The 14,339-nt window shown below is 35.5% G+C and overlaps 1 protein-coding gene across 1 annotated transcript in view; it reads right to left on the reverse strand.

Annotated features, from left to right (window-relative positions):
• The window catches only part of LOC117408347 (serine/threonine-protein kinase 32B-like), a 111,709-nt gene extending 98,122 nt beyond the window's left edge, over positions 1-13,587 (reverse strand). The window contains exons 1-2 of the mRNA XM_034013265.3: positions 13,094-13,587; positions 865-920 (exon numbers count right to left, since the gene is read on the reverse strand). Of these exons, the coding sequence (XP_033869156.3) occupies positions 865-920; positions 13,094-13,145 (108 nt within the window). The 5' untranslated portion in view covers positions 13,146-13,587. The remainder of the gene's footprint in view (positions 1-864; positions 921-13,093) is intronic.
• Between the last annotated feature and the right edge of the window lie 752 nt (positions 13,588-14,339).

Here is a 14,339-nt window from a genome sequence, read left to right on the forward strand (position 1 = left end):
TTTGGAGCTCTAAAGGTGGTCTTTTGTATTTGTTAGCTTTTCATTCATTTATAAAATGGGAATAAAATCGAAATTATTGCAAGCTGCATTAAAGTAAGGATAAATGAAAAAGCAGATCTTCAAACCCCATGTGTCTCAGAACTGAGACTCGAAATAAAACCCTTTTGGGGAAAGAATCAGTTATCGAAATAAAAAAATGAATGTTGTTGAAGCATTTCAATAGTTCTGCTTATCTCCTATTAAGCATGACATTTTTATCAAATGTTGCGGAAGATTGGACTACAAATCATGCCCCCGCCTCCCCTCTTTGTGGAAAAAAGCAGTGGCATTTATTTAAAACAGACAAGTGATGTGGCAATTGATAAAGGAAGATACAAAAGCACAGTAATTGACAGGGTAATTATGGATGCGGATGCAGCTCCAGGCTGGCAGTTATATCAGCCTAACCAGCTTCCTGAACCAGGGAATCTGTTTTCAGCAGTTTCAGCTGCACCTTACAGTGTATAAACAGTTAATGCAACCTTTGCTTTTATTTTGCATAGACACAGCCAGGAAGCAAAACATTTAGACAGTGAAGGTAACAGAGCTGGGTTTCACACATCTTGAAATGTTACAGCACTCTGTTGAAAAGCCATTACAACAGAAACCAGACAACCTTCCTCCAGGCAGTATAAAGAAGCACCCAGCATGTATCTTATAATATGGATTTATAGATTTAAAAAAAAAATGGTAAAATTGGCTGCTATTTTTAATAGTTGGTATTTGTGTCTGATTTGGGTCATTTTCAAAGTTTTACTTGGAGAGGACCCCCCTCACCAACCACTTGCCCCCAACCCCCATAATAACACAGATCTTCAGACTTACCTTCCCAAAACTCCCTTTTCCAATGGCTCTGAGTATTTGAAAGTGATCAAAGTTAACTGAAAATGGAAAACAGAAAGAAAGATTATAAGAAACTTCAGACAGGATTTTCAAAAGGTCGTACATGATAACTCCAGTGTTAATCAAGAAATCGCTATGTAGCATTGAGTTTGGCATTTTAAAATGGTCGTTATGTCTATTTCGTTATTAAATGATTGTCCTAATGTGATTTCCGAAAATATGTTGATTTACGAAATAATGTTACTATCTTAACGAGCAGTGCTTCTTGCTAAGGTTTCTTTTGTTTGCTTGGGAAAAAACAAATCTGTGTTAATTGTCAGAATTTATCAGGAGTTAATTTGCACTTGGATAAGGAGGGTTTTAATTAACAAAAGACTATAACTCACCTTGAAACAGAAATTGAACAGACCGCGGCTGTGATGCCAACGATACAGAGACTACCTAGATAATTCAATATTTGTAGTTATGGAAATATTTTAGACTTTTATATACTTGTGGTTATGAATGAGATTTGTTCACTTGTTTTAACAATTTGTAACCTTAACCCTGGAACATACTGCACAATGACATTGCAGGAAGGGATGCATGGATGCATAAATTACAGTGGTAATGGGGCAAATCAATAGGTGAAAAGATAAGGCTATGGCAGTAATACATATCTACAATTTTGGCTAGAACTTAAGGCGATGTGATTGTGAAAACCACATATGACTGGAGACATGCATGTATTCTCTCTCTCTATTAAACACACACATACACACATACACACACATGCATACTGTACATACATACATACATACATACATACATACATACATACAGTACATACATACATACATACATACATATCTGTCACAAGGCTGGCTGAGTGGTGACACATCAGACCCGGAAGAAACACACAGACAGACGGTGGTGATGAGTAATGCTGAGTGCAATGGTGGCACTCAGGGTTTATTAAACGAAATAAAAGGGTTTTAAACACAAAACACAAAAACAGGACACGGCACTTACGCCAAAATAAATATATAAACAAAACGGACTAAACAGTAAACAGACAAACGAGCAGACAAACACGGTGAGTGAGAACACTTATATTTACGTTCTTATTATTTTTACAAATATTACCTCCGTCTCCTATCCCGTTCTCCACTCACGAACACCCAACCCCGAGTGAGTGAAATGTGCATCTATATATACTGTTGTGCTGGGATTCAATTACTAATTAATTATTCACTTGAATCCCAGCACGTGAATTAATTACGTGCAACCTCGTGCTTAAATACAATTATATCTTAAATAACTCGTGCTGCACACACCCATTTATATCCCATGCAGCCATCTCTATACACCAACATTTACACACAACACGTAACATATAAACAAACTACGCACAAGGGCGTGGCCACATTGCCACAGTCTCCCACAGAGAATTGTGGGAGTCTGGAACCAACTGAATCTATTCAGTCTTGAACAAAGAAGACTACGCGGCGATCTGATTCAAACATTCAAAATCCTAAAAGGTATAGACAATGTCGACCCAGGGGACTTTTTTGACCTGAGAAAAGAAACAAGGACCAGGGGTCACAAATGGAGATTAGATAAAGGGGCATTCAGAACTGAAAATAGGAGGCACTTTTTTACACAGAGAATTGTGAGGGTCTGGAACCAACTCCCCAGTAACGTTGTTGAAGCTGACACCCTGGGATCCTTCAAGAAGCTGCTTGATGAGATTCTGGGATCAATAAGCTACTAACAACCAAACGAGCAAGATGGGCTGAATGGCCTCCTCTTGTTTGTAAACTTTCTTATGTTCTTATATCAACACAGTATTCCATTGGTTTGTATATAATGTCAGTACTGGTATTTTTTGAAAACAAGACCGGCCAGCCCCACATTATACTTTTTAACTATTAGACAAAATATTTACAGAATATTTAAAAACTGCTGCTATAATCATGATTCATTTATTATTAATAGCGTCATCATTAAATAATACCAAATCACATTATTTATTAACAACTACAAACACAAATGACACTTCAAACTTATTTATTTATAGCCTACAATCGTACATACTAAAATACAGACAAAAGAACAGAAAATAAAGTCCAACTAATATACGTGGATAGCTCACCCTTGCCCCATCCAAAAAAATTAATTATTTTTTATTTATTTATTTATTTTTTTTAAATCTGTGCCATCTGATTTTTACCCACATGCTAGATAATTATAAATCAGCATTGTATACCAGGCATGAAAATAAAGTTATCACTATTATAACGCATTTATTTTCGAAAAAAAAATAAGGTATATAAATGATGGACATTGACTAAATGTTTTTTGGTTTCTTTTTAATCACTCGATCATTCATCCTAGACCATGACACGCTTGAGTGACTATATCTGAAGCATATGCACTTAATCACCTAATGAGTGAGACAGTTGATTGGACACTGGATATGGAGTGATTTCAGCTGTTGAATTGCAAGCTTGAATAAAAACAATAAAGAAAATCACAGAAACAAAACAATATGCCACGTCTGTTAAGAGAGCAGTGCCTTTGTGCAATCGCCATGTTGGCTGGACTAGGGCAGCATACTGTGGCTCGCAGTCTTGGGTGCTCACAGCCAGCAATTTCATAACCTGGCAAGACGGTATAACCAGACACACTTTGTCAATTACAGGCCACGAATTGGGAGACCAAGAGTCACACCTACCCAAAATCGAATGATCATTTTGCAGCATCTTCGTGATGTCAGTTGTTAATCACAACAATTAAAAAGTCACTGCACCTGCTCTAAAACAAAGTTTGTCATTTTTCACAGCTAGTGAATTTTATTGAAATATAAGTGATATGTTTCTTTTGATGCTCAAATATAAGTGATACGTTTCTTTTGATGCTCAGTATATATGTGAAGTTATCTAAATAAATGTACATTCTGCATGACAAAATGCACAATTTTAAATGAATTTATAAATTATACACAAAATAGATATTCCCATTATTTTTTATTTCATTTTTATTTGGCTGCTGGTTGCAGGTACAGCGAGAGCCATCTCGCTGTACACTAGTAGTTTCCATAACAACGAATTGTGCTTCCATTCATTTTTCTTGATCTTGTTAATATGCATTTTGATTAATGAGTTCCCCTTATGTAGTCGTTGAGACAGCAAGTGATGTATGTGAATTGCGACAATTAATCTTTTTAACAAGTTCCTATATATTATAGAAAGTATAGTATAATTTGTTTTCTGTATGTTGTGGTTTGCACTTGCATAAACAATCAGAAAATTGTTCATTTGCTGTCACATAATAGATGTACAAAATGTTGCATAATTGACTTTCTCTTTTGCATAACCCTGAGGGTTTGTAAGAACAGCTTGTTCTCTAATGTTTAATATTCTGAATTATCACTGCACTGTAACTTAAATGGCAAATCCTGAAACAGGTGTATGGTTAGTCTTTTAAAACATTTTTAGGAATGAAGAATTAAGATACCTCAATATGTATTCTTGAAATTCAATTTCTCTCCTCGAGTTACTTTCAAATTAAATGTTTCCATCTGTTGCTACACCTGCTTGACATCAAAGCTGCACTTCAGGGCTAAAAACAGGTCAGTTAACTATGCGGTGTTTACCAGCTTTTCAAAATGGTTGGATGAGTTTGCTGTGCTGTGACTCAGAATACACATTTGTTTCTTCATTCTTCTCCTTCCCTTCGATTAAAGAATGTATCTTTAAAACAGTTCAAAAAATGCAACTGCTGTGAGTCATAATAATTTTTCACCAACTCAATCACACACTGCTATATCTGAGCATCATAAATAATGCTACAAGTAAAATACAGTGCACATACAAATTCACAATTCTGTCCTAGACCCCTTAGACTTAAATACATCACGCTAAACACCTACTGATGTGATGGAGTGGCAGATGTACTATAAGATTCATGAAATTATTTGGTAGTTACAACCCATTTAATCTTAAAAAAAGGCTTACATGAGGAGACTTTGCCTTTAAAGAGGGGTCCTGCTAGTCAGGTAGCAGTGATTGACTAATGTATTACAGAATGCCTTTTTCTTTCCTTCGGAGGTGTTTAGATGCAGCATGCTCTTAAATACGTATTACATTAAAAAAATAATATACTGGAATCCACACATCAGAGATATTCAGCATTTGGAGTAAAATGAATACTGAAACACATAATGAATATGTTGAGTGTTTGGCCTCACCACCAGCAACAGCAATGTGCCGTGATTGAATAACAGGGTCTTGTCCAAATCTTTGGACAAATCTGAGCTGGCAAGGACCATGGGGAGTGGGGCTGAATTTCAGTCAGTCTCAGCATTCACATCACTAATTTATAAGAGCATTTACAGAATCAAATGTGCCGACACAGATGAGAAAGAAATAAACTAACACTAATGTTTACTGGTTTGGGATGAATAGGCTTTATCAAGTGGTCAATGGCAGGTGATAGAACCGTAATTGAAAGGACAAGAGCTTTGAATGTGACCAACCTTTAGTCTTGTCTAATCTTGACTCATCCATGTTTACTTTTATTGCACATTGGATTTTATCAAAGCTTGGTCGGGTAAACAATTTTAACATGTTGACCAAGCAATTTGATCTACTATTAACATATTAGTGTTTGCATGATCATAATATAAATTATGTAAAATTGAAGCTCATTCTTTTTTTTTCATGCCAAGAAAGTGGCAAATAATGACTAAGATCAAGGGAGACCCACAATAGCAGTCTGTGGTTTGTTCATTGAAATGGTGTTTTGGAACAGATACGGAAAAAGAAATGCAATGCCATCAGTGAAAAAAATACACCTAACAAATGTAATTCACTTGTTCCTCTGAGCCAAAGGAAACACCTCAAGAATAAACTGAAGTCACATTTTAAACTGAGCGACAAAGCTGATTAAAGTTTTATACCAGCGAGGGTGACTGTTTCTCCTAAGCACACTAGATGTCTCCTCCGTTGCCTTTCATCTTTTAAGGTCCAGGATTTTAATGAATAAAATATACTTCAACCGTTTACAGGTTTACAGGATTTGTAATCCCAAAGAAAGTGGTAGAGAAAATTAGGTATATAATTCAGAAATAAAAAATACATTAAAGCCTATGAAATAATCAAGGTGTAAGTCTTTTCAGCAAGTCCTGCTGATGCTGGTGCTCAACATTGTTATCTCTCCTGCTGACGACACTCTCATGCAGAGCAAGGAAATGAAATGATGCCAGCTGAAATGTGGTACAGGAAACAGCGTTCTCATGATTCAGAATGTGCAGATACAAAGTATCTTAATTCATTACATATTAGTTCTAGTATTACTGACACTGGTTACCCCTTTGGGTCCAAGTATGAGAAAACTAGAATCAATTTATATCGGACTGGAGATGACAGTGCTATTCCAGTGACCCTTTGCTGTAGAGACCTTAGGCAAAGCCACAATGAATGTCACAACTTATGGAAGGCAATACACAGCAGATTGAAACCTTGACCCTTTTCTCAGTATTTAAAACTTTCTATATTGCCTATTTGCATTAAGGTTTACTTTCTAACAAAAGGTAGAACTTTTTTCCAGTGTAAGTTTACCACAAAAGAATCATCAATGTACTTTTTTTCTTGCAGTGCATTTATTGATAAGAATGTTTGAATTTGTTGTACAAGTTACCAGCAAATGGAGTTTTTTGCCTGAAATAGTGGTCCCTTTTATCAACACTTTTATCAACATTTAGATCATGTGTTCTGGAATGAGTAAAAACATACAGTATATATATATATATATATATATATATATATATATATATATATATATATATATATATATATATATAGCATTTTCTAGACATTCATAGAATTAGGTTCTGCATTATCATATTGAAATTTCTAGCATCTTGTAGACAATACTATCATAGAATCATGAATGAGTTTTGCAAAAAATCAAATTCTGAAATAAATAATTGTACACATCTATTTCTTGTAACTTCTTTTCCTCATCCACAAAAGCAAACCTTTTGCTACAAAAGATTTTTCTTAAAATTCTTTGTTTTTTGAGAAATTTCTAGAAATTATACATTTCCACTAGGGTATGTAAACTTTTGACTACAACTGTATATATATATATATATATATATATATATATATATATATATATATATATATATATATATATATAGTAACAGAGGCTTGCCACACAGACTCGCTCGGGTTCTTTTTCCTTCTATAAACACAACCCAACACACAATTTTAAAAGAAAAGCGCTGACGCACACTTTAATTATTACAAAATAAACAAAATGAAAACAAAACCTAGCTCTCTTTGAGCACTAACTATACATTTGCCGGTTCCCTGACTCACTCGCAGGACGGCTAAGCCGTTTACCTGACAAATAATACAAAACACACTGTTTTTCAAGACACGAAAACAAAAGGTTTCACACAGTACCTTTGATACGATTGAGCACACTATCAATTGGGTTCTTCACACAGCTGAGCCCAGAAGAGACTGGCTGTTCTCCTTTAATACTCTGCACCTGGATCTAATTTACAATAATAGCAAGGAGCAGGTGATAATTAACAATTAACAAATAATAATCAAATTAAGGTTTTTCAGCCCGTGTCCTTCTGGGAGGTGTAGTCCTCTGTTTCCCCAGACTACACTTTCTCACATATATAATGTATGCAGTTCTATTTATGAAGATCTCTGAGGAACCTGTACAGTCCACTTGATCTAATTATGTGTTACACTTTAATCTGAGACATTACTAACTACATGACAGGCTGCTGTTGAAAATAACTGGGTTATTCACACAACTTATATGAAGAAATCATCGAACTGGAATATTTTTCCTATGGGAGATGTTTGGCTCCACTAAAAGCCTATGTAGTTTTTCTAATAAAACAAATAAACAATATAAGCAGAAAGCCATTTGGAAGGATGAATGGAATTCTTTAACCTTTTGAAAAAACAGTAATGACAGCTGTGGTAAATGTGGTTGAATTCTCCTCTAGAGTCCCTCTGGGTCTTTCTAGTACTGATCGAAAGCAAGCTGCTTTAGTGCTGTCAGGTTGGATTCCACTGACTGGATTTGTTTTGGGCTTAGGTCATGCACGTGAACAAAATCAAAGCATACAGTACAGTACACATGAAGCCACCACAGCTGTCTTAATTCCTCTCACAGCCTCTTAAAGAAGTGCAGGATGACACAGACAGCAGTTCCACTTTGCACAGTTCAGCAAAGCAAAGCATTGGATGGAGGTGATGACACATAATTAATACCTTCATTAATTTTAGTTAAGTAATCCCTTGCTGGAATTTGAGAGGAAACAAAAGCTTGGGTGCTGTTGCTTGTCTCTGTTGCAGCACAAATACTGTATAGGTTGCTGTCATTATATTTTTATTTTTTCTACTGTACAGAAGAATCAACCCCCCCTTGGACAAGTGTTATATTTTTAAAAACCTCATCTGCCATCATCTCACTCAGGGTCAGCAGTATCTATTGAGGCAGTTACATAAGTAGGCTTTCAGTTCTTATTAATACAGACAATACTTGCATTATACTTCTTGCCTCAAAAGAAGCCAGAGCATCGTGTCAGCTGTTCTTAGGTTATGAAATGCTCTCCGACAGAGGGTCCTGCACTTTGCGGTCTCAGAAAGTGTTCATCAAAAAGAAATAGCAGCTTTGTATTGTTGCAGAACAGGAGACAGAGCCACCATGAGCCATCTCTGGAGGCTACTTACCCTCTTAAACAATGACTAACACTGGTTGAATGGATTTCCTGATGGCCGTGCTATTTCATGAGTTTTACTATGGTTCAAAAACTGCCTATGCTGCAATAACAAGAGAGTAAAGTTAAAGCCTGATTCGATGTAATTTTTCCATTGTCAATGAAATGTTACACTATATTAATCTAGTTGCTGCTTTAATCAAACTGGTTTTACTGTACAGTACTGTTATATAATGAAGGAGGGCATTGCCACATCAGTGCAGAAAAATACGAAAGGGAAAAAATGAAAATATTGTATTGATGACAGTCCTGACCACACACAAATGAGGTACCTGAGGCCAAGGCTGACTTGTTGTACAACCCCCACAAGTCCATTGATGAAACCGGAAAAGATTACAGGCACTGGAGTCAAGCCAAGATACCTACACTATAGCATGCCGCATAACAGAGCTAATACAGTCTTTTTATCACCACCATGGATTCACTTCACAGCCCGCTCCATTCTGAACTGTCACTCCCGCTTAGCTCATCTATTTATGCTCTCCTATCTCCACCCCCAGCCACCAATAGCGCATGGGCCCTAATCCTTACGTGTTCTAACTTGCGTGTGAACCCAAAATAACCTAGTAAAACAACGCAAACCACAGGGATTATTTTAGCTTTCCCCTCTCACTCTAGTTGGATGGTGATTCCAGGCCGGAACTAATTTCAGGGCCTACCATGACTGGCCACCCATAGAAGTCACATAGTTCTAATGGGGCTATCCCCCCAGGACCATTACAGTAACTTTACTATTACTTAAATGGGTTTCTATCTGGCAACAACAGAAGACAATACATACAAAGTCACGCATTTTACATTTCTACATTGTGCAATGCTCCGTATCATACTTCTCATTACCCGTACTGATTACAGGCATGTAGACCCCACCAGACACCACATAGTAGGGTCCTATTACCTATAACACAGCAAGTAAACTTACAGCATCATGGCAGCACCTTACAATCGTTTAGCATTGAAATAACAACAGAAAGAAAAAAAAATCTAATTTCACCTTTCCTTCAGTACTTATCGAGCTGTGATCTTCATGCCACCCCCGTTTCATAAAATAACTCAGCAGCCGACAACACCCAGATGGGATTATCCCAGATGAAATACATCTAAAGGCAGTTACTTGTGTGTGGTATTTTTATTAAAACCTAAAGCTATCAAGATCAGTTGTTCTGTATGAGTTGTTTAGCACTTCAATTCATTTGACAGCTTTCATAGATCTGATTCATAAAACACTTTTCCAAGAATATAACAATCTTGACAACTGTGAAATCTTAGAGGAACAATGTGACATCCTGAAAGCATCTGACTGTGTAAGACAACCCACACACAATCCCGACACAATAACACAGCTAATATCTGTGTCTCACAAATTACAACTAAAATATAATGTACAGTATGTTTATAAGTGTGCGGTAGTTATCTCTAATCCAGTTGAGAGTGTATGCTTTGTCATTGACATGCTGAGTGTGAGATCTACACTCTCAGTGAGATTATAAGTGGAGTTTGTTGCTCACAGGTTCCAATGAAGATGTGATTTATAATATATATTATAAATAACGGAATTTCCTTACACCAATTAGGAAGGTGCATTATAGGGCACTACCACAGTGTAGCTGACTGGATGACTTTCAGATATACCATCTTAACTTTAAAACAAGCAAAACAGAAGAAACATAAATAAGCCTGTGCTTAAAGTAACAATACAGGAACTGTTTAAGGACTACAGCTCAGCCTCTACCCTTCCCCACATGGTCAATTTCCAAGGTAATGTCTGATAATCACCGTTCTATTGCTTAAATTACTGTTTGTATTATTTTGTAAAGCTACATAGAGCTACTCAAAATTGAATGCTGGAGTATGTAGACATGGAAAAACAAAAACCTTCAGTAATGCAATTTTATATGTCAGGTCACTGAAGACTTAACCTGCAGTTACTCAACAGAAAATGTTTTTTTTGTTTGTTTGTTTTTTTGTTACATTACAAATACAACTCAATTTTATGAAAATACAGTAAGTTATAATTGTTCATGAAAAGACAAGTCAACATTATTATTTACTTCTTAGCAGATGCCCTTATCCAGGGTGACTTACAATTGTTACAAGATATCACATTATGTTTACATACAAATACATGATCTTTTTTATATACATTATTTTTACATACAATTACCCATTGATACAGTTGGGTTTTTAGTGGAGCAATCTAGGTAAAGTACCTTGCTCAAGGGTACAGCAGCAGTGTCCCCCACCTAGGATTGAACCCACAACCCTCCAGTCAAGAGTCCAGAGCCCTAACCACTACTCCACACTGCTGCCCCATGATGTTGATATTAATGGTATTAAAGTAATAATATACAATAGACTTAACTTAGAAGGTTGAGAAACATAAACGGGATTATTAAAGAATGTATACCCTGTGGGGAATTTTAAACAAAGGGAAATTGGGAGTTAACTAAATCTAGACCTTGATGGCTGTTGAAGGTACTTGAGGAACATGGTTGATTGAAATCCTTACCATTTATTCACAGCTACCATTCAATGTCATGCCATTTTAGTCAATTGAACAATTAACATTACAGATAAAATAACACAACAAAAAACAAAGGTAAAGTGGAAACCAAAAATCATAAAAGGATTTCTTTTTTTTTTTTTTACATAATGAAGATTTTCTCAAGTTTGTTCACCATTTATCATAACCAATAGGCCCATAATATCAGAAGCAAGCACTGTCTTTGAGAAGTATAAATCTCAGAGACCTCCGAAGTGAGTGATGCGCTAGGATTGATGAGCGTAAATATTCTATCTCACATTGCTAATTGTAATCCATTAGAGATGTATTTAAAAGCTTTTCGAGAATCATTCATCTTAATAAATACATTACAGGGGCTTTAGAGTTTGAATAGGGTTGTAACTAGCTTGCCAACAAAATAAAATGTTATTTTTGTTAACAGTTAATTATTATATAACCTATTTGTAAATGATTAACAAGCTAATCTGAAACTGTTAATCAAATCGATCACATCTTTGAAATGTTGTTATATTTTTCAATTACACTTTTGACGATTTTACTGTGGTAAGGTTTAACAAATATAATTGTATTATATCTTAAATTGTATTACTTTTAAATGTGTTAATATATCTTAACTAAATATTAACATAAAATGAAAATAAATAAGCAAGTTGATGTCAATTGTTGACCAAAAAAGCATCCCTTAAAATAATGTGCCCCCCCCCCCCCCCCCCACACACACACACACACAAAAGTAAAATGACATTAACATGGTTGTATTCAAATAGAATGGTGGTTTTCAATGAAAAGGGTAACATATGTTATATTGGCATTTTACATTTTTTGACATGACATCATTTCTTTGCCATTCAAATAAGATTACTTTCACTGCAATAAACCCAGTGGAAGAAAATTATGATAATGATAACAACTAATTTTAGATGTTCTCAAAGACAAGAAGAGCAGGGATAAGTAATGCTTTAATATACATGCCCAATGTGAATGTGAGTATTTAAAAGTAATATGGTAATCTAAGACATAAAACAAGAGCTATTGCGTCCATTCAAATGGGGTTATTGGATAATAGCGTACGCAGTTGGAAACAATAACACAATTCACAATTCATAAAGCTATCGGTGTGTCCAGAGTTTCCTAGACATGTGTCTCGACAGCAGCCTAAATCCAGCTGGTTGACACGAAATTAAGTTTTAGCAACTGGGACGGAAACGTTCGTGTCTCTTGGAACCTGCTTTCGGCTTTTATAAATGTATACTACAACAGCATTAATAACAGGTTATAAATGACACCGTCCAGCAAAACATACATAAACAATAGCTATTACTTTCCAAATGTTTACCTAAGTAGCGGCCACATGGGCCACTACACGCTACACATGAGTAGTCTTTGTAACCGATGTTCAGTACAGGTAGCTGATCTGCAGGTCGATTAGAATTTGTCACCTGCTCAAAGCTGTAAACAGTTTGACACTTTTGCCTACAGATCTTTTAGTAAGTTGTTGGCGATAAGTATATATATATATATATATATATATATATATATATATATATATATATATATATATATATATATATATATATATATATATATATATGATGTGAAATTACAAGACAAAAAATGAGTAAACACAACTTTACAACTTCGGATGTGTACGTTGTTTAAGTAATTGTATTGCTGGTCTACGATAACATTGATCTGCGAGCTGTAACTCTTTAGTAAATAAACTGAACAAAAAGCGAGAAATTATCATTTAAATAAATATTAAATTTGGATACTGTTACTGAAAATCTTGTTGTGTGTGTGAAATGAAACGGTACAGCTTTAAATAGAGAACACACTACAATACAAGTACAACACACTTCTTATAAACAGCACATTGGACAGCTCCTTACCGTCTTCATTTTCATCAAATACTGGAGTTTTGTGGGAGTGATTAGCGCCCATGTTCCTGAGCTTCTTCCACAACTCCAGGAAAATCTTCGTTAATTTGAGTTACGGGCATCCCACGAAAAAACAGCAACTTGTAGTATGGTTCCTTTTACAAAAGCGGTATACCAGGATGTTATGCGATGTCTTTCTTTAATATCGTTGTTACAGCGAAAACGAAACCCACGCCTCTTTGCCCATGGTCTCGTAACCTCTCTTCCAAGTCTAAACCATGAGATTCTAATTCTGTAATAAAATCCCGGGTTTGTTTAAAATTATTCTCGGAAATGAGGGCGATCCATCTAGATTTGACGGAAATCGATCCTGCTATTTACTAATTTGATACATTTTTCATAACAGTATTACAACAGCGAATCAGAGACAGCCAGTCTGCAGGTTTGCATTTCAAAGAAACGACTGAAAGACTCCTTTCTCCCACAGTTACTGATACAGTGATAAAGAAATTCTTGGCACCCTACTGGCAGGTGCTGCGGGCGCGACTTGACGGCGTGTTAACCCTCTGGATTCTGCTGCAATATAATAATGTCTAACAGTACTTTTCAATAATCACTCAAGCGAGGTGTACGTTTCTGTTCAGACGCATACAAATACAATATGTGGTACACGGGTATGCTGTAAGAGACAGCAGAAGATATCATGCCTACTACCTGAACAACTAAAATGTACACAAGGCATTTTCTGAACACATTTCATTGCCCATGATTACTTATGAATCTTTAATGTCAATTTTGTGCTTGAAGCACACAAGACCTCTTTATCTACCCTTCCTACTATATATTTGCCTGACCTAAGCACCTTGCACTATTGCATTACATTGCTGTAATCCTAACTTGTTGCATATTATTTGATATTGTACTTTAGTAGTATACTTACTGTAAACTATACTGTATTTAAATATTGACCTTGCACTGTAACCCTGTAAGTCGCCTTGGATACGGGTGTTTGCCAAATAAAAGATACAGTAATAATAATAATAATAATAATAATAATAATAATAATAATAATAACAACATAAATCTAGGATGTGACTGGCAAAACAGAAATATTGAGTTCATAAACAATGTTTTCAAATACATGTGAGCTGTTACTTCAGGAAGCATTGTTGATTGTAGCATTTGCAATCTCCTTTTTATCTGGATTTTACTTACAGTATATACACATCATGACCACCTGTTATCTGCCATGCATAAT

This window comes from Acipenser ruthenus, chromosome 2 (assembly GCF_902713425.1).
Source record: "Acipenser ruthenus chromosome 2, fAciRut3.2 maternal haplotype, whole genome shotgun sequence".
NCBI classification, from domain to species: domain Eukaryota; kingdom Metazoa; phylum Chordata; class Actinopteri; order Acipenseriformes; family Acipenseridae; genus Acipenser; species Acipenser ruthenus.